We start from the raw sequence: 22,180 nt of genomic DNA, 5'->3' as shown, positions 1-22,180 counted from the left end.
TACCACACACTGGCTAAAGGCAAACTTCTGCACATCTATCTTTCCTCAATTTGAATTTATGCCTTCTCAGGTGATTATTCTGAGCAAGAGAAAGAATCCCATCAGCATTGGGCATGCTCAAACCATTCAAGGCTTTATATACCTCGATCTGAGGGAAATTAAAATCCCCCATTATAAGACTCTGATTTACTGGCCCACTCTATTTCCCTGTACAGTTGTTTATTATACTCATCAGAGTCATTAGGCCTATAACACACTCCTCTCAATTTTGATTTCCCAGTGCTTATGTCACACCAGACTGACTCGACACTGCACTGTCCAGCCATGTCAACTGGCTGCACTTCCATGGATTTTGTGTTTCTTGCACTGCTTCTATTGGAATGTGCAGCAGCCTGGAAAACAAGATGCAGAGGATTTCAGAGACTGCTGGGAGTCATTGTGGTACAAGTAAACACATGGGCTGTGTTAGGGTAGCTAAGAATACAAACAGGTGCACATGGACATTCAATTCCAGAATAGGAATTGAATGCAAAGAATAATTTTGACCATATAATTATATTTCAGCAAAATCTTTGATACTGGTTCACTTAAATAATTGTTGTATAAATTGGGGCAGTGTGGTGGTATTAAGGGTAAGTTAGTATTATGCAGTGGCACAGCTAGAATTTTTGTGCTCCCATCAGGAGCGGATTAAGGTCGGTTGAGGCCCCGGGTGCAGAAGAAAATATTGGGCCCTTTAAAAAAAAGAGAGAGACAGGGAAAATAAAAATACATGTTAACCGTTTTTTTAAATAAATAAAAAATATTATGTACTATTAATGTTTTATTTCCAATAAAATTTGAATATAATATATGTATAATATAATTAATAATAGCATAATAATAATCAGAAAGTTTTGAACTAATATGTTCAACTAATTTGTTGGGGTTTTACGTGGGCCCTTCAGAAGTCGGGGCCCAGGGCGCGTGCCCGGTGCGCCCGCCGTTAAATCCGCCTCTGGCTCCCATGCAAAAACTGCCAGAGGGCTCCCTTCCACTCTATTTTTATTAACAAGGCATTAACATGAAATGCTAATGCCTTGTAAAAATATTATTTATAATATGCTTTTCAAGTAATATTCAGTCTAAACTCTACAAAACTATTAAAAGAGTTGGTACATCAAATAAGAAATTTAATAATCTGTAATGTTATAATTAGGTTAATTTATAAATTTGAAACATTTAAAAATTCATCTTATTATTTATGGATTAACCTTAAGTTCTGTGAAAATATTGACAAAAAAGAAAGGTTTAGAATACTTTATTTTTAACAGAACTTATCTCCTTAGCTGTTTATGTGTGATTGGAATAAAAATTAATTAGGAAGAATTATGAGTATTTAAAATGAAATCCCACATAAGGATTTAATTTTTTTTTTTTTTTTTGTTTTAGCATGGAGCAAATCTCTAACGAACACTGGAGAAGTGCTCTTTTCTCTGTGGGATTTTATTTTAAATAGTTTTTAATACTCATAATCCTTCCTAATCAGTTTTTATTCCAATCAAATGCAAACAGCTAAGGAGTGAATTAAATTAAAAATAAGGTATTCTAAACCTGTTTTTGTTAAAAATTCATCTTAATTAACAACTAATCCCCAGGGGCTCACATCTGGCACACCCAGGGTCCTGAGCTGGATATCATCATTCTTCTCTTTCTTGGTGATTCCTTCTACTTTCTCTCTCTCTCTCTCTCTCTCTCTCTCTCTCTCAGGGTAACTCGGGAATTTTTTTTGGCTGGTGCAGCATAAGCCTCAGGCTTCCTTGCACCATATAGCTAATAATAATAATAATTCTAATTCCAGCTGTTAATTTTATCTTAAGGTGGTTCTCTACTATTATATAATAATTATTATTATATAATATATTATTATTCAATAAAGTTTTTTGTTTCTTAATATTTATAACAAAATTATCAGGATAGACCTGCGTGCCCTTATTCTTTGCTAATCTAATTCTTGCAATGTGGTGGCTATGCCTCTGCTTCTATGGATAAAGTAATATTAGCTATATGATGCAAACCAGAGGCTGGTCATGATATTCGCTCATCAAAGTGGGCTTGCTACTACTGGGGAGGTCTAAAACACTAATAGGACTGATATTCAGGTGACACTCAAATCATGTGGAATGAATTTTGGTGAAGTCTTGTCATTCTGTGACAGCCAGATCCTCTGCATGCACCTTCACGATGATGGGACCGTTAGCCCTGGGTATATAACTGCATGGTCAAGTCTTGAAATAAGGCATGTAGTATACTGGAGGTGACCACCCAGGTGTGAGTCAACATAAGCAGAGAGGTTGAGGTGTGGCACCCATACCACATGAAGGAAAGTCACCAATCTGAATTACCAGTCAATATTATGTGTTAGCTGATTTTCATTAACCAGTGTGAAACTACCACTTTGCTTATTGGAGGCTTCAGGTGCTGAAACCTGTGTTTGGTCTCTAGAGCAAAGCTCTTCCAGCATGCAGTATGATTGATGTCTTTGAGGTTATGATGGGCATCATGGTGAGATCCAATCTTCTTTGCATTTCGAGGATACAGCTCTAAAATGGTGTTTGCAGGCTGGCCACTAGATATTCCACTGGACTGAACCTGTTGGTAATTCTCTAGTAGGCTTCCAGATGAGCTAGTGTATAAACTTGTTGCCTCTACTCTGCCAGATAGTCAATGGAGGGAGTCCATGTAGTGTTTATGTGAGGGGCGGGGCATTGTCAAGGCCATGTTGGTCAAGGAGCCGGGTATATTCTTGCTGAGTGTACACCATATCCAAATATTTCATTACTTTATACAACATTCCTCTCCACATTTTTTTACTATAGAATACATCAGGAATAGTCAAACTAATAGAACAAACCTATTTGTGAAAAGATCTAACCCTCTCAAACACTTCCTCATTCATTTCACAAATATATGTGGTCTCAGTTCCGGTCTAAATGATGTCCATTTCCTCTTACAGTCTGCCAAACCTTATGTATTTTTCTGACAGAATCCCCTCGACGTGGGCACCTGTACGTGGTGAGGGGACCTCCCAGTGACGCTGCTGGACTTCCAGACTAGCATCACTGGGATCCAACGCCCACAGCCCAGGTTCCAGGCTTACATCAATGGAATCCGGCGTGTTTGCCGTGCGCTGCGACTCGTGGAAATTCGGAAAGGGGGATCCTGGTGGTTGAGGGGCCCAGCTTCAATACACCACTTTGGCCCCTGCTTCGACAAGACGGGTGGTCCTGGAAGGCCCGGCTAGGATCAATCAGCTAGTAGGCTCGCTTGCGAGGGTCAACCGTGTCAATGCCACGCCCCTATCCTCATGGTCCGAGGGACAGGATTCAGGCTGGCGGCGGTGCGGGTATAGTGTTTGGGTAGCCCTGGCGTTCCACTCCCGAGCGCATTTATTGCATGCCGGGTAGTGGGCGTCCCTTTGGGCTCCGTGGTGGGTGGGGAGCCCGGGCACTGAACAATATAAAAAAACTCAATGAATCCTGATAAACTTATTTCTTCAGGGGCCCCAACCCGGTCCCTATCTGAAACCATAGACAGAGATTCAGATAGCATTATTGCTAAAAAGAGGCAGCGAACGGAATTACCATCAGGGCCTGTCCCAAGGTTCTTAATTATGCATTCTACCAATGAAACACCGATTGGTAAAATGTCGCCCTTTTTTATTCAAAAAGGGTTAGGCGGGTTAGCAGGTTCACTCAAATCAGTTAAGAGGCTTCGTTCTGGAGACCTTTTAATTGAAACTAAAAATGACAGGCAGTCTGAACATCTACTCCGAACAACATCAATCGGAGGAATCCCTATAACAGTGACACCACACAGAACACTCAATTCATCGAGAGGTGTCATTTCGGAGTGGGACCTTCTCAACGTAACCGAGGAGGAAATCTGCTCCGAATTAAAACCACAGGGCATCATTGCCGTCAAGAGAATCACTGCGCGAAGGGATGGAAAAATTGTTAAGACCAGGAGCGTTATCCTGACTTTTAACTCTCCTAAACCTCCTGACGAGATTAAAGCTGGATACATCAGTTGTTCAGTATGTCCATACGTTCCGAACCCTTTACGGTGTTTTAAATGCCAGAAGTATGGACATTCTCAAATGGCCTGCCGTGGAGTCCTTGCATGCGCTCGATGCGGTGCAAAGGACCACGAAACAACAGCATGTTCAGCCGCAAAACCCACCTGTATTAACTGTGAGGGAGAACACCCGGCCTACTCACGAGCATGCCAGAGGTGGAAAGAAGAAAAAGAGATTCAACGGCTGAAGGCAGAGCTAAACATATCATACCAGGAGGCAAGGAAATCGGTGAAACCCCTGAATATCAACAGACCTACCTACGCCCAGAAGGTAGCAGGGAGATGTTCCGTCGGAACTGAGACGGACATGACCATTCCTCCAAAGGAGTCTTTCACTCCCATCACGCGTTATCTCTTAAGTTCTCAAAAACGTGCACAGAAGGACCAATCAGCTTCCACTCCTATATTGGTACCTACTAATGCTCCACAAGTAACCAAGGTAATTATGAAAGAAAAGAATAAGAAAGGGGAAGTCCCCCCTAGTACCCAAGAAAAGATGGATGTCGAGTAGAAGGAGGTACCCGAAGATTCAGTCTTGGAACTCTTTGCAGAGAAAGAAATGGACATGGGACAGCGTCCATTCTTCCCCAAAAAGATAAACCCAAGACTGATAAAAGTAAGCCCTCAGCACCTCGGAAGCCGCCTGATGGACCCACCAAGCCAAAATAATGGCTAAATTCCTACAATGGAATTGTCGTGGATTCCGGCGAAATATTGATGACATCAAGGCCCTCCTGCAAAAGCACGAGCCAGTTTGCTTTTGCTTGCAGGAGACATATCTAAAGGCAAATGATGATCCCACCATGCACAACATCACATTTTTTCGAAAGGATAGAATTGCGGATGGCTCTGTACATGGGGGAGTGGCTATCCTTGTGGGTAACCAGACCCCAGTGCAGCCCTTGCTAATTACAACTAGCATAGAAGCCGTTGCAATTCGCCTTACGGTGGGATTTTTATTAACCGTCTGCTCTATCTATTTGCCACCTGGGACTGACATCTCCCAGGAAGACCTTGATGATCTTCTAACGCAGTTGCCTCCCCCTTTCTTACTTCTCGGGGCTTTTAATGGACATAACACCCTGTGGGGTAGTGCTAACATCAATGGAAGGGGACGAGTCATAGAGCGTATGCTAATTGACAATGACCTTTCCCTTCTAAATACTGGAACAAATACCTTCTTCCACATGCCTACCCGTACTTTTTCTGCCATTGATCTCTCTATCTGCTCCCCTTCTCTACTCCCTTCACTCACTTGGGAAGTGGAGGAGAATCCATACGGAAGTGATCACTTCCCTGTGATAACCTCGTTACACAGTGGGAGACCATGTCTTCCCTTCAGGTTACCACGGTGGAAGATTGATCAGGCTGACTGGACTGCCTTCCAACATCAGGCAAATTTTGATCTTAGCACAGTCAGTCAAGAGCCTATCAATGATGCAGTTAAGTACATCACAGAAAATATTGTCCAAGCAGCTGCGAATGCTGTTCCAAAAACATCTGCCCGGTTTCCACCATTTCCCAAACCTTGGTGGAATTCACAATGCACAGCAGCAAAAAAGGCTCAAAACAAAGCGTGGGGGATATTCCGCCGATATCCTACCTTGACCAACCTTATAGCCTTTAAACGTGCACGAGCCAAAGCACGATATATCTGCCATCAGAGTCAAAAGGAATCGTGGATCCGTTTTACATCATCTATTAACCAGTCTACCAACTCTAAGGTAGTCTGGGATAAAATCCGGAAAATGAAGGGAAAATATACATCCCACCCTTCTTCAATCCTAGATTATAATGGATGCGCTATTGCAGATCCAACTGGAGATGAAAGGGGTGTAAGGAATCATCGTGCCAGACACATTGTACACTGCAACGAAACAGTCCAAAGCAGAGGCAACGGCACGTGTGCTGGTAGTAGGATTATTCTGGATGGCATTCAACACACTTTCTTCCGTGGCGGGAGTTCGCGTCAAACGTAGTCTGCCTGCACTACTCCTGTTACCTCTAAATGACCCATTATCACACAAATTTTGATGCACACGTGCAAACAAATGGTGGTCCATGTCTGTCTGGGAAGTGTTCTCCATAAATTCATTGAGCGGCTCGTCCATTGCCCTCTGCTAATCCATACACTAGGTGCATGTCTGCCAGCTCACAGTTCGTATATCGATGCATGCTCTTTGTGTGGCGACTACCGCGCCGTGTACCAACTTACGGTGACGTTTCCGGTTATGGGTTCCTATGCGATTCACGTTCCTTTAGATGTTCCCTACCTCCCCTAAACATTTGTACCAATATTTTTGAGACACCCTGTATATATATATTTTTTTATTTTTTATTTTTTTTATTTATGAATTGAATATTTAAATTGTGCACTTAAAAGCACATATTATATTTTTTAAAATTGATACAAGGAGAGATAAACATACATTAAATTTTCTATATTTATGAATTCAACTGCACTGCACTATAGTAATTCCTCACTTATAATAATATTTAACTCAGTAAACAAAATTATTTCAATAGTTTGCCTGAGTGGACACTTTTAGAAACTGAATAAAACTTAAAAACTGAAAATATTGTCTTGCTAAAGTTACTGCAGTTTACAACAACGGTCGGTCAAATAAATTGCAACCAGATGTATTTTACAATTGTTCGGGAATTTTTATTTCCCTTTTGTATAATTCAACGTCCTTGGCAGGTTGCTCACTTGCCTGGTTCTCTCACCAGTGACATGAGACACTTCTTAATCATGTTGCAGAAAAATTTTTATTCACAGCTCACATACCAGTAACTCACTATTCAAGTACCAGTACCAGTGTGTGTACCTCAGGTTGAGAACCCATGATGTAGTTGAATTGTATGTGTGTAAGTTGGACTTAAATAAATATTTTATAGCACAGACAGAAAAAAAGTCTAGTGAAAGGCATTAGTTTCTCAAATTATAAGGCTACCCTCATGAGTTGCCTTATGCTGAACTATTAATAATCAACATCTCTTTCTAAGGAAGAACTATAGCCACTCCCAAGACAACTGTTTTGATGTTTGTTGGCACCTCATTATGGTATTAACCTTACAATTTGAGAGATCATTGCCTTTCATTATACTTTGCATCTTTTTATTGCCTGTGCTCCAAAATATGGTTGTAAGTCTTATTATAATTAAACTGTTATTTATAGACAGGTTTAGAAAAATATTTTTATGCCCTAAGAGAAAGGAATAACAACATTATGAAATGGCAATGTAATAGGACCTTTGTTCAACAAAAATTTCTGATTTTGTCAAAGTCAGTATGAATACCATCTAACCATATGTTGCTGAATTGTGAATAGATTTAGTTTTCATTAACTTAAAATTATTTACTTATAATTACAGTAAAATCCTTATTTGTGCTTTTCTAGAGATCAGTGGGAAAGTGTGAATTTCAGGAAATGAAAACATAAAATTGAGCTGTTATTTTAATCCCTTTAATACACTGAAAGTAAACTGCACTGAGCAAGTGTTTAACAATATAAAGGGAAAATTTAAAGGGAAAAAATGTTTTCAGATTTTAAACAAATTAACTGCTGTATACTGAAAGCACTAAAATATATCTAGAATGTAATTAGAATCTATGTTAAAAAAAAAAAAAAAAACACTTTAAAAAGGCTTTGCAGCAAAAAAAAAATATTTTCTTTTCTACAGTTTTTGCTTCCATTTGCATGTCATCTACCAGGTTTTCAACTAAATACAAATAATCAAAAGCATGGTTGTTGTTGTTGTGGGCCCTGGCAACTTTTTCACTGTTTTACTTTTTGTGTTGCTATAACTTCATTAGACAGCTGATGGTTTGGTAGATGGCTTTCAGTGTGCAGCCCACATCTACACTTTTATTTATACCACACAATGCTTTCTTATATAAAACTGCTTCCTTAAATCAATATATCCAGCTGTTTTAAGGTTGTAAAATCCATTATTCTCTTACCTTTGGTGATTTATAAGGTCCCCTCCCCTCTCTCTCATAATAATATTACTCATGGGAATACTAAAAGCTCTAAAAGTTAAAAACCATAAACCATTCTTTTAACACCTCTAATCTCTCATATTTAGGACTCTTAGTGCACTTCTCTTCTTAGCCATATCTCTTCATTGATATGCACTTTTTTCAATCTCAATATAAATCTTTCCTATCATATTTACATGGAAATCCACCACATTCAAAATGTGCATTGTTTCTTCATTGTATAATACCCTCCTTTCTCCTCACTTTTCCATCTTTTTACACAAATGGGGAATTTTGTAAATTCCAAAAATTATTTTAATGTTAAAAATTGCAGGTGTCAGTGGTTCTCAAAATCCAGTTACTTTGCAGCTTGCCATTGAAATATTTAATTTGAACAAATGTAACTATCCTTGTTGATGACATGACTGAAAGCATTACCCAGACAAAAAGTTTCACGAGAGCAGTTCTTTTTCAAGGTAATAAAATAATATATTTTATTATTTTAAGCAAGCCAAAGGAATTCTAAACCTTAATAGATATTTTCATAACTGCAGAAATGTTTATCAAAGCCTGCTTATATTAATAGTTGTCTTACTTATCTGTATGTCGATAATTGTGAAATGTCACCAAATTTGGCCAATGTTTTTTAAACAATATTTGCAAATGAGTTACCAAAAAAAAAAAAAAAAAAAAAAAAGCCATTAAATCTAGTGATAGTATCATTTAATTGGCAGTAGTGAATACAAATCCTGAGCACTTTAAGTGAGGGACTATCCAAAACACAATTATGTGAAGTAAATTGTTCAGTTGAAAAATAAGTGGTATAGAGTTTTAGCAAGGGACTGATGTTATGTTGACCATAAATAAATAAATAAATGTGTATACATTATGAGAACTACTTGATAAATCTACAGCACCTATAAGCATTTAAAATTTTAGTCACTTTCGATATTTAGTAATCAAATTATATATATAAAAAAAATTCTGACAGTTTAATTAAGACTAATTTATTGTTTTGCAGCATCATTTGGTAAACTAGGCCACTGCTTCATACTCACTATAAGAATAATGTTATGAGTAACTATAAAATTTTAACATTCTAAACAAAAGCACAGTTGAAAGAGTTATTGTTTGAGTTATTGTTAGAGTAAGGATAACTTGATCCCATTGAAGAAAATTCAGATGATAATGGGATGTAAATTTTATTCTTAACATAAGTTATGAGATTTTTTTTTTTTTTCACTTCTTTTTATTTTGAAAGTTTTGTCACGATAACTGTGTTTTCAAGCTATAAGAAATAATTTTAGTTTTCTCTCTATTTTCAGTTTTGCAGATAATAAGCTGAATATGAACTCAACTGTCAGTTGTAGTGAATCTGCCAGCAACAATGATGATGATGTGGATAAAAGTGAAATTCCTCAAGTAGATATTTCAAATGTTTGTATAACTGGTGATGAAGCCGGTGATAAGAATCAAAGTATTTCACACTGTGTTATACCTGGAGATAAAGTAATGGGTAAAGATTGTCTAAGTCAGAAGCAAAATAAAGGTTATGTCAGCAGACGTAGGAATACAAAAGGAAAAATAAATATTCCTTCCATTTCCAAATGTTGGAAATCCAAAGAGAATGGTCACAAGCAACAATTACGGACATCTAAATCTTTACATAATGTACAGATAAAAAATGTTCAAGAAACCACTGCAAATTTGAAAAGAGATCCAAGGTACTGTAAACTACAGTAGTTTGTTCTATCAGTATATTATATTTTGATATTAAGTGTTTTCTTATCAAAGACTAACCTAAAAAAAGTTAGCTGTTTTCTATATTTAAAGTTGAGATAGATAACTAATTTTTTTCTTCCCCAGGTGTTTTTGAACTACAGTAGACTCTTGATTTTTCGGGATAGATGGTAAAAAAAATTCCTGGATTTCCCGGTTAATCCAAAAATACAGCAAGTCCCCGACATATGTAAGAGGAATTCTTACGTAGTCGAGTTTTGCGTAACTCGGGAATGCCAAATAAAATATTGCTACTATATGACAAAATTTTAAAAACCACAATATCCTCAGAAAAAAAAATAGTATGTATTTTTAATTAGTTAATTTAAAAACTTTATCTGGGGACAGCAGTGAAGTAGCCAGAGTGGCACATAAAAGGAAGAAAAAACGCATGATTTTGTACTGTATTTTGTCTATGGTGTTTTTACACCGATATTATATAGTTTTTGTACTGTAAAATCCGATTTGTATTTCGTAGCTTTGGTTATTATAGTTGAACTTTGGTGCCGACCGCTTCTCGTATTCTGTTTTTCTCCTTTATTGTGTTCACCTTTGCCACTGACAAATCTGAATTCCGCGTTATAATTGTTAATGTTTGGCCATTTTCATACATTCTTATTATTTTAATTTTCTGATCCAAATCGATCGCTTTCCTTTTCTTGATAGATTTACTAGTACTGCTGTCACTTATTCTCTTAGTTGGCGCCATGATAACAGTCAAAATTAAATTTTCTGAAAAGAACTGCACAGAGTTATGGCAAAAACTCACTATTAGACCCCAAGCGAGCTCACATTTTACTAAAGCACATTTCTGGAGGTCACTGCCATAAAACAATAAAAACAATTTGCACTTTCTGGGGTACTGGGCTTTTCTGTTAGTGCAATTCATTATAAACAGGTAGTAAACTCGATCTTCTTGCATTTGCGATGATAGTGATAGCTGGAATTCTGTGGGTTTTTACGTTACTATGGTGAAATGTGTGTCCCCTTCACTGAAATCTTCAGTCGTGTAAAAAAAATAAAAATAACTAATGTAAGTTCGAAGCTATGTTAGTTGGGGACTTACTGTATCGAAAAATGTTCAGCAACCTACGTAAAAAGGATGGCGATAGATAAAAAACGAAAAAACTTACCATGCATGCACTACTTGCATGTCCAATATGTGAGTAGTGCATATTGGACACACATTTATTTTTTACAATGCTGATTTTAAATCGAATAGCTTGCCTTTATTTTTTACAATTTCACATATGGTTTGGTCACAAACATTATAATGTTTCATTGGAGATTTAACAGATGCACCGTTTTCAAACTTTTGAATAATTTCAAGTTTTTGTTTAATTGAAAGGACAACACTTGCGTTTGCCCATCATTTTTGCGATTTCTAAACAAAACAAAAAAAAATTCAGACATTCCTGACATAAATAATGAAACAAAATTTTTCCTTTTGCGGCGCAAAAGGACACTACAATCGATGCGACACACTAAAACAAACATTTTTTCTCTCTTTTTTTTTTTTTTTTTTTTGAGGGGCAGGTGTGAAGACAGCGAGGTTGCAAGATAATAGGCACACAGATCTCATAATGCCGCTTCTTGTCCCTTGTTTACGACTTTGCTGAAAATCATCTGTTTATACCTATTCTAGTTATTACTTGAATTTTATGGTTTCTGGTTGATTTTTTTTTTTTTTTTTTTTAATTTGGAATCTTGAAGTGTCCTGGTTAATCCACTTTCCGGTTAATCCAATCCCGATAAATAAATAGTCTGCGGTACTAGTGATAGTTCTTTGAATAATAGTGCACATATAAAATACAATAAAAAAATATCGATTTCATTTTCCCAGATTTTCTTTTGGCATGTTATTCATATGCTGGAAGTAGGAAGAAAGTCAGTCTTGGTTGTACTTTCCTTTTTTTTTCTTCAATGTTTCAAGTTATTTCTAGTCATGAGTGAGTTAGTTCATTTAATGCACTTTATATTTTGATCCCATGTTTTCATTTTGTTAATATCTCTCACACATTTATTGTTGGCCCCTCCATAGCCAGGTGGGAAGGAGCAGCAGTGCGTAGCACACACTTCTTGACCAGGGTTCGAGCCCGTCACCACCAAATGCGGAGGATGTGGAAAGGTCAGGGAATGACCACAGCATATCCCGGAGCAATATGGCCTTAGTTGCTAATGCTCCTAAAAACCAAATAACAACAACAACATTTATTATGATAAAATGCAATTTCATAAACACATGAATTTATTTTTTGTTGCAGCTATCATATAGATAGCTGCAACAAAATGTTAATAGACCATTATATATGTATAAATATTTACTTTATGCAACAAAAAAATAAAAGAAGACCATATATGCAGCAGCCTAGAAAGCAAAGTGCTGGAGATTTCAGGGATTGGTTGGAGTCATCATGGAACAAGTAAATATGTGTTAGGATAACTAAGAGTAAGAACAAGCGCATGTATACTTGCATGTACACCAATGCTAGGAGTATAGTAAATAAATTTGATGAATTTGAAGTGCTGGCCATCAAAGGCAGCTTCACTATTGTTGGGATATTAGAGGCAGGGCCACGGTAGGCTATAAAGCCACCCTAGTGCAAAATTCTTATTGCTATCTCCCCCCACTGTAATTTTTCTTATATCAATTTTTTTTTTGGGAATTAAAAAAAAAATATTTTCAAAATAATATATAATTTTATTTTTTAAACACAAAATAGCATATATTATGATACATGAAGTAAATATGTTAAAAATAAAATTAAAAAGCAAAAACACATTTATTTTGTTTTGGCTGCAGACAATAAAATAAAACTATATATAAACTTAAAATAAAAATGTAAATAATAATAAAATAACTAGGGGGCTTTGCCCCCTGCTTGCTGTGCTCGCTTCTTTTGATAAAATAAAATATTTACAAAAGCTTTCTACACAGTGTCTCTTCCTCAGCTATGAATACATAAATACGTTACTATATCTATATAATATTGGTGTAGATACACCATAGACAACTCTTAAAGAAAAATTACGATCGTAGTGTGAAAGGCATCATTTCATCTGTATCTCATATTGTGCTCATCCTTCACAACAAGTTACCAAGTATTGCACTACCTGAAATAAGTAATGCTTCACTAATAGAGAAGACTATTGTTACTTATTCTCGTGGGTGCCTTTCACACTACAATCGTAGTTTTTCTTGAAGAGTTGTCTATGGTGTATTTACACTGATATTATATAGATATAGAATCTTAAGCTCTTAAAGTATTATGCTTTGTTGCATTTAGTTTATATAAACAAATACATTACATATGGAAATCAAGACTGGTACCACGCTGTCATGTTAGATAAACATAGCGTGTGACCACGCTTAAACAGAAGCTTGATTTACCACAGTAAAACAAGCTTCGCTTACATATTTTTGTATTTGTTATGTATTTTCACGTAACACACATCTCTCATCTCTCATTGGCTGAATAAATATCACTAGAAGGAAAATTATTTTAATGTATAGAAAGGTAACAAAACATTATATAAATTTAACTTGTCTTGCTTTGGCTGTAGCAAAATCAGTGATAATATTTTTTAAATCTCAAGAATCACAAATATCACTTCTATAGATATTATTGCCAAATTATTTAACATTTGTTGATGCATTGATGAACACAGATAATTTTTTATTAATTTTAATTTCGAAAAAGAGCACTCACTACTAGCTACTGATGTGGGCATTGTTAACATTATTCTTAATGAAATAAATATATTAGGAAGTAGAGTGGTTAAATTATTTTTCGATATAAAACTTAAAAAGTCTGATTCATGGACATAAATTTTTGAAAAATTTGTATTTCATTTGCAAGATCACAATATCTTTTGGACATTTCTCATTGGTGGCATCTGATAATCATAATTCCAAATCTGAACAATGTTTTAAAATTTCATCTTTTAACATTTTACTTAGGTAGCTAAAACATTGTAAAAATTTAAATTGTTATTTGGTCACTTTTCATTTTTTCCCCCTTTTTCTGTATTCATAACCAGAGAGTCGTTTGGCACAGCTCTGATCAGGGGCATGGTTATACATAGATATAAGCAGTACAGAATTGGAATATGGGGAGTACAATGTGTACAGAAAGGATAGACAGGATAGGAAAGTAGGAGGGGTTATTATTATTATTTTTTTTTTATGAAAACCCCAAACACAAGAGGTATTAGAACCTATAGTACTTAGTACCGTGCTTGGGTTGGAGGTTAAGACGAAAGAAGATATTTGTTGAACTTCTGTAGACTGTAATTTTCAGAAAATACGTATGAAGGAAGGTTCCAGAAAATGGCAGTTGAATGAATAAACGAGGAAGATGAAAAATTGGTTCTGTGAGTTTGAAATTGGACAGTAAATGGATGTTTGCTGGTGGCGGCACATGTTCAGACTCTTTTGAAAGAGAGAGCAGGAATTATAAAAGCCAATTCAGAAGAACAGTGCCCATGGAAGTATCTGTAGAAAAGGCATGCAGCAGAAAAAGTACGTCTATGAGACAGCGAGTGGAGAGACTCTGTTAGAGAGGAGTCATTAATTAACCTAACTGCCCTCTTCTGAATGGAATATAGAAGCTTGAGAGAGGTTTTTGGGGCACCGCCCCAGATGTGGGAACAATATTCCATGGTAGGGCGGATTTGCGATTTGTTCAGAGTGAACAGCTGTTTGGAAGAAAAGTAATGCCGAGAGCTAAAGAGAAAACCAAGTTTTTTAGATGCAGAGGAAGCAACATTTGTAATGTGCTTGTGCCAAGAGAGATTAGAAGTCAGGGTAATCCCCAAAAGAGATATATCATTTTGCCTAGAAATCGGTGTGTCACCAAAGATAAGCATAGGAGCAGAAGAATCCTTTTTGTGAGATAAGACAAGACTGAATTTTAGGATTGAAATCAACTAAGTTGTCTTTGCCCCACTGAAGAATTACCTGAAGATTGGCATTTAAGGAATTGGTAGCAGATTTTCGAGAAGTTGAAGCTGATTGAGCAGGACAAGGTTTCTCAAAATGGAAAGTGGAATGCAATGTGCTATCATCGGCAAAACTATGGATAGGATTTCCAGTCAATGGAAGAAGGTCATTAATATACAAGAGGAAAAGAGTGGGGGAACAAACTGAACCTTGGGGGACACCGGCATTAGTGGAGAAGTTAGAAGAGAGAGAGCCATCTACCATCATCCTCAGTGAGTGATCAGAGAGAAAACAGGATAACCAATTACTAAAAACAGTTGGCAAACCATAAGATGGAAGCTTGTTTAGAAGACCTTTATGCCAAACACGATCGAAAGCCTTTGAGATGTCAAGAGCAACTACTTGTGTTTCCCCGAACCTTTCCATTGAATTAGTCCATAAATGGGTAACATATGCCAGAATATCACCAGTGGATCGACACTAATGGAATCCATACTGGCAATCGTTGATCAGACGGAAGGTTTCTAGGTAGTTTAAGAGTTGGCGGTTAATTGATTTCTCCATTACTTTAGAAAGAATAGAAGTAATTGCAATGGGACGATAATTGGATGGGAGGGATTTATCACCCTTTTTAGGAACTGGCTGGATATGAGAAAATTTCCAAGTAGAAGGAAAAACACCTTTGGAATAAGAAAGTGAAAAAAGGCGACAAAGAATAGGAGTAAGTTCAGGAGCTCAGGTTTTGAGAACAAGTGGAGAAATACCATCGGGACCAGGAGCTTTCTTAGTATCAAGATTCGTCAAAATCCTTCTGACATCCTTTTGACGGAAGACCACAGGAGGCATTGAATGGAGCGTGTTGGGAATGGTTGGAGGTGTTTTACCAATATCATTAATACATGAGTTGGAAGAAAAATGGAATGCTAGCAGGTCAGCTTTATCCTTGGCTGAAGTGACAACAGAACCATCTGGTTTTGACAGAGGTGGGCCCCTCGACGTGGGCACCTGTACGTGGTGAGGGGACCTCCCAGTGACACTGCTGGACTTCCAGACTAGCATCACTGGGATCCAACGCCCACAGCCCAGGTTCCAGGCTTACATCAATGGAATCCGGCTTGTTTGCTGTGCGCTGCGACCCGTGGAAATTCAGAAAGGGGGATCCTGGTGGTTGAGGAGCCCAGCTTCAATACACCACTTTGGCCCCTGCTTCGACAAGACGGGAGGTCCTGGAAGGCCCGGCTAGGATCAATCGGCTAGTAGGCTCGCCTGCGAGGGTCAACCGTGTCAATGCCATGCCCCTACCCTCGTGGTCCGAGGGACAGGATTCAGGCTGGCGGCGGTGCGGGTATGGTGTCCGGGTAACCCTGGCTTCCCACTCCCGAGCGCATTTATTGCTGCTGGGTAGTGGGCGTCCCTTTGGGCTCCGTGGTGGGTGGGGAGCCTGGGCACTGAACCACTTCAAAACTTCATGAATCCTGATAAATATATTTCTTCAGGGGCCCTAACCTGGTCCCTATCTGAAAACAGAGACGGAGAGACAGATAGCATTATTGCTACTAAGAGGCAGCGAACCGAACTACCATCAGGGCCTGTCCCAAGGTTCTTAATTATGCATTCCACGAATGAAACACTGATTGGTAAAATGTTACCCTTTTTTATACAAAAAAGGTTGGATGGGTTAGCAGGTTCACCCAAGTCAGTTAAGAGGCTCCGTTCGGGTGACCTCTTGATTGAAACAAAAAAATGACAGGCAGTCTGAACATCTACTCCGAGTAACATCAATCGGAGGAGTACCCATAACAGTGACACCACACAGAACACTCAATTCATCGAGAGGTGTCATTTCGGAGTGGGACCTTCTCGACGTAACCGAGGAGGAAATCTGCTCCGAATTAAAACCACAGGGAGTTATTGCCGTCAAGAGAATTACTGCGCGAAGGGATGGAAAAATTGTTAAAACCAGGAGTGTTATCCTGACTTTTAACTCTCTTAAACCTCCTGACGAGATTAAAGCTGGATACATCAATTGTTCAGTGCGTCCATACGTTCCGAACCCTTTACGGTGTTTTAAATGCCAGAAGTATGGACATTCTCAAATGGCCTGCTGTGGAGTCCTTGCATGCGCTCGATGCGGTGCAAAGGACCACGAAACAACAGCATGTTCAGCCGCAAAACCCACCTGGATTAACTGTGAAGGCGAACACCCGGCCTACTCACGAGCATGCCAGAGGTGGAAAGAAGAAAAAGAAATTCAACGGCTGAAGGCAGAGCTAAATATATCATACCAGGAGGCAAGGAAATCGGTGAAACCCCTGAATATCAACAAACCTACCTATGCCCAGAAGGTAGCAGGGAGATGTTCCGTTGGAACACAGACGGACATGACCATTCCTCCAAAGGAGTCTTTCACTCCCATCGCGCGTTATCTCTTAAGTTCTCAAAAACCTGCACAGAAAAACCAATCAGCTGCCACTCCTATATCAGTACCTCCTAATGCTCCACAAGTAACAAAGGTAATTACGAAAGAAAAGAATAAGAGAGGGGAAGTCCCACCTAGTACCCAAGAAAAGATGGATGTCGAGCAGAAGGGGGTACACGAAGATTCAGTCTTGGAACTCTTTGTGGAGGAAGAAATGGACACGGGACAGCGTCCATTCTTCCCCAAAAAAGAGAAACCCAAGACTGATAAAAGTAAGCCCTCAGCACCTTGGAAGCCGCCTGATGGACCCACCAAGCCAAAATAATGGCTAAATTCCTACAATGGAATTGTCGTGGATTTCGGAAAAATGCAGAAGACATCAAGGCACTCCTGCAAAAGCACAAACCATCTTGCTTTTGTATACAGGAGACTTACCTAAGGGCAAACGATGACCCCAGGATGCACAACGTTACTATCATTCGCAAGGATAGAACTGGGGATGGCCCCGCTCATGGAGGAGTCGCAATCCCTGTGGGCAACCATACCCCTTTTCAGCATCTGCAACTTACTACCAGCATAGAGGCAGTAGCAATTCGAATAACAGTGGGGTTTTTACTAACCGTTTGCTCTATATATTTGCCACCTGGTACTGACATCTGCCAAAAAGACCTTGATGATCTCGTAATGCAGTTGCCTCCCCCTTTCTTACTTCTTGGGGACTTTAATGGACATAACACCCTGTGGGGTAGTGCTAGCATTAATAGAAGGGGACGAGTCATAGAGCATATGCTCATTGACAATGACCTCTGCCTTCTTAATGTGGGAACAAACACCTTTTTCCACATGCCTACCCGTACGTTTTCTGCCATTGATCTTTCTATCAGCTCGCCTTCTCTTCTCTCGTCACTTACCTGAGAGGTAGAAGGGAACCTGTATGGAAATGATCACTTCCCCGTGATAACCACCTTAATTACTGGGAGACCTTGTCTTCCTGTCAGGTTACCGCGGTGGAAGTTTGATCAAGCTGACTGGAGTGCCTTTCAACACCTGGCAAAATTTGACAACTCTGCAGTCAGTCAGGAGCCTATCAATGATGCAGTTACGTACATAATAGAAAATATTGTCCATGCAGCTGCAATTACAATTCCAAAAACATCCACCCGGTTTCCTCCATTTCCAAAGCCATGGTGGAATCCTGAATGCACAGCAGCTAAAAAGGCTCAAAACAAGGATTGGGGGATATTTCGAAGATATCCTACCACAGTTAACCTATTAGCCTTTAAACGTGCCCGAGCCAAAGCCCGCTACATCCGCCGTCAGAGTCAAAGGGAATCGTGGATCCGTTTCACATCATCCATTACCCAGACGACCAGTACTAAGGTGGTCTGGGAAAAATCCGGAAAATGAAGGGAAAATACACAGCACACCCCTCATCGGTCCTTGAATATAATGGATGTACCATTGCAGACTCTACTGCAATAGCCAATGCTCTTGGGGAAACTTTTTCTAACATCTCTGCAACATCATCTTACTCCCCAGAGTTTCTGGTCTTAAAGCACAACATTGAAAAACAGGCCCTTAAATTCACATCGAAGGGTTCCCACCCATACAACTGGCCATTTAATATCAATGAGCTGAAAACAGCACTCGCCCGAACAAAGGTTACAGCTGCTGGACCAGACAACATCCATTATGAAATGATCAAACATCTTTCACCAGAATCCATGGACCATGTGCTCTTCCTGCACAACAGAATCTTCCTTGAAGACCATTTTCCGGATACCTGGCGCAAGGCAACTATTCTTGCTTTTGCTAAGCCAAGAAAGGATCCTATATGTCCAAAAAACTATTGTCCCATTGCTCTGACCAACTGTCTGTGCAAAATATTGGAGAGAATGGTCAATGCCCGTCTCTTATGGTATTTATAATCGAACGAACTTCTGTCCCGCTTTCAGTGCGGCTTCCGAAGAAACAGGTCCACACTGGACCACTTAATTAGACTGGAAACATCTATCCGAGATGCTTTCCTAAAAAGAGACCGTCTGATGTCCATCTTCTTTGACATGGAAAAAGCGTACGACACAACTTGGAGATTTGGTATTTTAAAAGACCTTTACAACCTTGGTCTAAGAGGCCACCTTCCAATTTTTATTAAAAATTTTTTATCCTGCCGTTATTTCCAAGTTCGCATAGGATCCTCCCTTTCGCGGCCCTTTTGCCAAGAGGAGGGGGTACCACAAGGATCTGTCTTAAGTGTCACGCTTTTTGCCATTAAAATAAATTCTATTTCTGAACAACTTCCTCCAACTATAAACAGTGCACTCTACGTCGATGACTTCAGTATATTCTCTCAATCATGCAATATGAGGGTTATTGAGAGACAACTACAACAAGCTATTGACCGTCTTAACTCCTGGGCCACGGCCAATGGTTTCAGGTTCTCACCGGAGAAGACCGTTTGCATACATTTTTGTCACAAACGTAACCTCCACCCTGAGCCTGAATTATGACTTGGACAAAGCACCATTCCAGTTGTATCAGAGGCGAAATTCCTGGGACTCATTTTTGACAAAAAGCTGACATTTGTCCAACACATTTGTCAGCTTCGCACAAAGTGCACGAGAGGGCTTAATATCCTCCGCTCTCTCTCTTCTACCTCTTGGGGTGCAGACCGATGCACTCTCCTACGTGTATACCGTGCACTTGTACGCTCAAAATTAGATTATGGGTCTCAGGTATATGCATCTGCCAGAAATAGCGCTGTTCGTTGGCTTGACCCCATCCATCATCAAGCCATTCGTATTGCTACTGGTGCATTCAGAACATCACCTGTCCAAAGTCTGTATGTCGAAGCAAATGAACCATCCTTGTCGCTTCGACGAATGCAGTTGTCTCTACAATATGCCTTCAAGCTGAAGTCCCTGCCAGACCATCCCACGTGGACATCCGTTTTCGAGCCACGATGGGAAAATCTCTACAACACACGACGGACCGCCAATCGCCCATTCGGTATTCGTGTTCAAGAGCTACTCAATGAGCTTAACATCTCGGTAGACAAGGTCGCTCGATCACCAAAGGAGCCCCTTCCTCCCTGGCATGCACAAACACCAGCATGTGACTTCTCGCTCAAGATTGCGACGAAGTCGAATATTCCAATTTCTGTCTACCTTCAGCTCTATTCACAACACCGTGCAGAACATTCTGACTTCTTGCCAGTCTACACAGACGGCTCAAAGTCAGAATCGTATGTGGGATCTGCTGCTGTCTTTCCAAATAATACTGTATCAGAGCAGATACCCCTTGACTGCAGCATTTACACTGCAGAGCTGCATGCCATATACCTGAAGAAAGACATCGAGCTTCTTGAAAGGGTGCAAAGAAGGGTAACTCGCCTGGTGAGATCGGCAAAAGGGCGTCCTTATGAAGAAAGACTTCGAATATGTGGGTTGCAGAGTTTGGAAACTAGACACCTTAGAGGAGATTTGATTGAGGTGTTTAAGGCTCTGAGAGGCATCAGTAAAATGAATGAGGACAAAATTTTCAAGATTACAAATGATGCTAGAACTAGGGGACATAAATTCAAGTTACGGGGGGAAATGTTTAGATTGGATTGCAGGAAGTTCTATTTTAGCCAGCGAGTTATAAATTACTGGAATAAGTTGCCTTCATGGGTGGTAGAGGCCGACAGTTTGGGGAAATTCAAAGGTCATCTGGATAGTACTTTCGGGTAAGGGAAGCACATAGGATGATAGGTTTAATTTCCTTTTTATTTATTTTTTATTTTATTAATTATTATTGTTTAGTTATTTATTTATTTATTTTTTTTTTTTTTTTGTTTTTATCATTGTTTTGTTCGGATTTATATATTTTTTTATTTTTTATTTTATTATTTTTTTTTTTTTGGCTGGTGCAGCATAAGCCATAGGCTTTCTTGCACCATGCGGCCGTTACTAATACTAGTTAGCTCTAGATCACATAAGAAAACACCGTTACCAACGGTGTATTATATATGCCGATTCAATGAGTGCACTACAGGCTTTATCAGCGATGTCACACACTAATCATCCAACCCTGTCCCGAATCCAGCAGATAATATACAGCCTCTATGTAAGTGGATTCGATATCCGCTTCTGCTGGATCCCCAGTCACATCGGGATTAGAGGAAATGATTTGGCTGACACTGCAGCCAAATCGGCAAGCCCTGACGGATAATCTTGACCTGTTAGCCCCCTATACAGACTACAGGCAAGTGATCCGTAGTAACCTACAATCTCAGTGGCAAGATTCGTGGCATCGACTGATTACTACAAACAAACTATGTCGAATTAAGCCTGTGATCCATCCTTGGCGGTCCAGCTTACGCAGGGATCACAAAGAGGAAGTTGTTCTTGCTCGGCTCCGCATAGGACACTGTCATGTTCCACACTCCTTTTTGCTGAGGGCTGATGACCCTCCTATGTGCGAGCAATGCGACACCATTTTATCCATTAAACATATTTTATGTGACTGTACCAATTTTAGAAATGCTCGTTTTACCGCTTTTAACCATCTGACTGAGCCGTATACACTCAGTCAGATTTTATCCGACAATGACCATGTGTCTGCTATTTTTAGTTTCCTAAAAACAGTAAACCTTTTTACTCATATTTAAAAAAAAAAAAAATCTTATTTTTTTTAAGATTTATTATTGTTACTTGTTTACTGATATTTGTCTTTTACAGTTTATAGTTGTTTTTATACCCTGACTTAGTGACCTAATTCATTAGGTCACTGAAAGTTTTACCTTTTTATGACAAGGTTTTGGCGCATTATAGCCTTAGTTGCTGATGCGCCAATAAAACTCAACCAACCGACAGAGGTGGGAGCAGAGATGGGCAAAAGTTGCGGTCAATAGCTTTGACAAAAGACCAGAATGCTCGACTACTATTAGGGCAAGAAGCAA

At 39.1% G+C, this 22,180-nt stretch overlaps 1 protein-coding gene across 1 annotated transcript in view; it reads left to right on the top strand.

The window, feature by feature from the left end:
• LOC150077148 (uncharacterized) overlaps positions 1 to 22,180 on the top strand; it is a 370,624-nt gene that overhangs the window by 68,190 nt on the left and 280,254 nt on the right. Inside the window, exon 2 of the mRNA XM_090385790.1 lies at positions 9,424 to 9,822. Within this exon, the coding sequence (XP_090241916.1) occupies positions 9,446 to 9,822 (377 nt within the window). The 5' untranslated portion in view covers positions 9,424 to 9,445. The remainder of the gene's footprint in view (positions 1 to 9,423; positions 9,823 to 22,180) is intronic.

Source organism: Mastigoproctus giganteus, chromosome 12 (genome assembly GCF_048544385.1).
Source record: "Mastigoproctus giganteus isolate SK-2022 chromosome 12, ASM4854438v1, whole genome shotgun sequence".
NCBI lineage: Eukaryota > Metazoa > Arthropoda > Arachnida > Uropygi > Thelyphonidae > Mastigoproctus > Mastigoproctus giganteus.
Note: the sequence above shows the minus strand (reverse complement) of the source record. Positions and strands in the feature narration are given on the sequence as shown.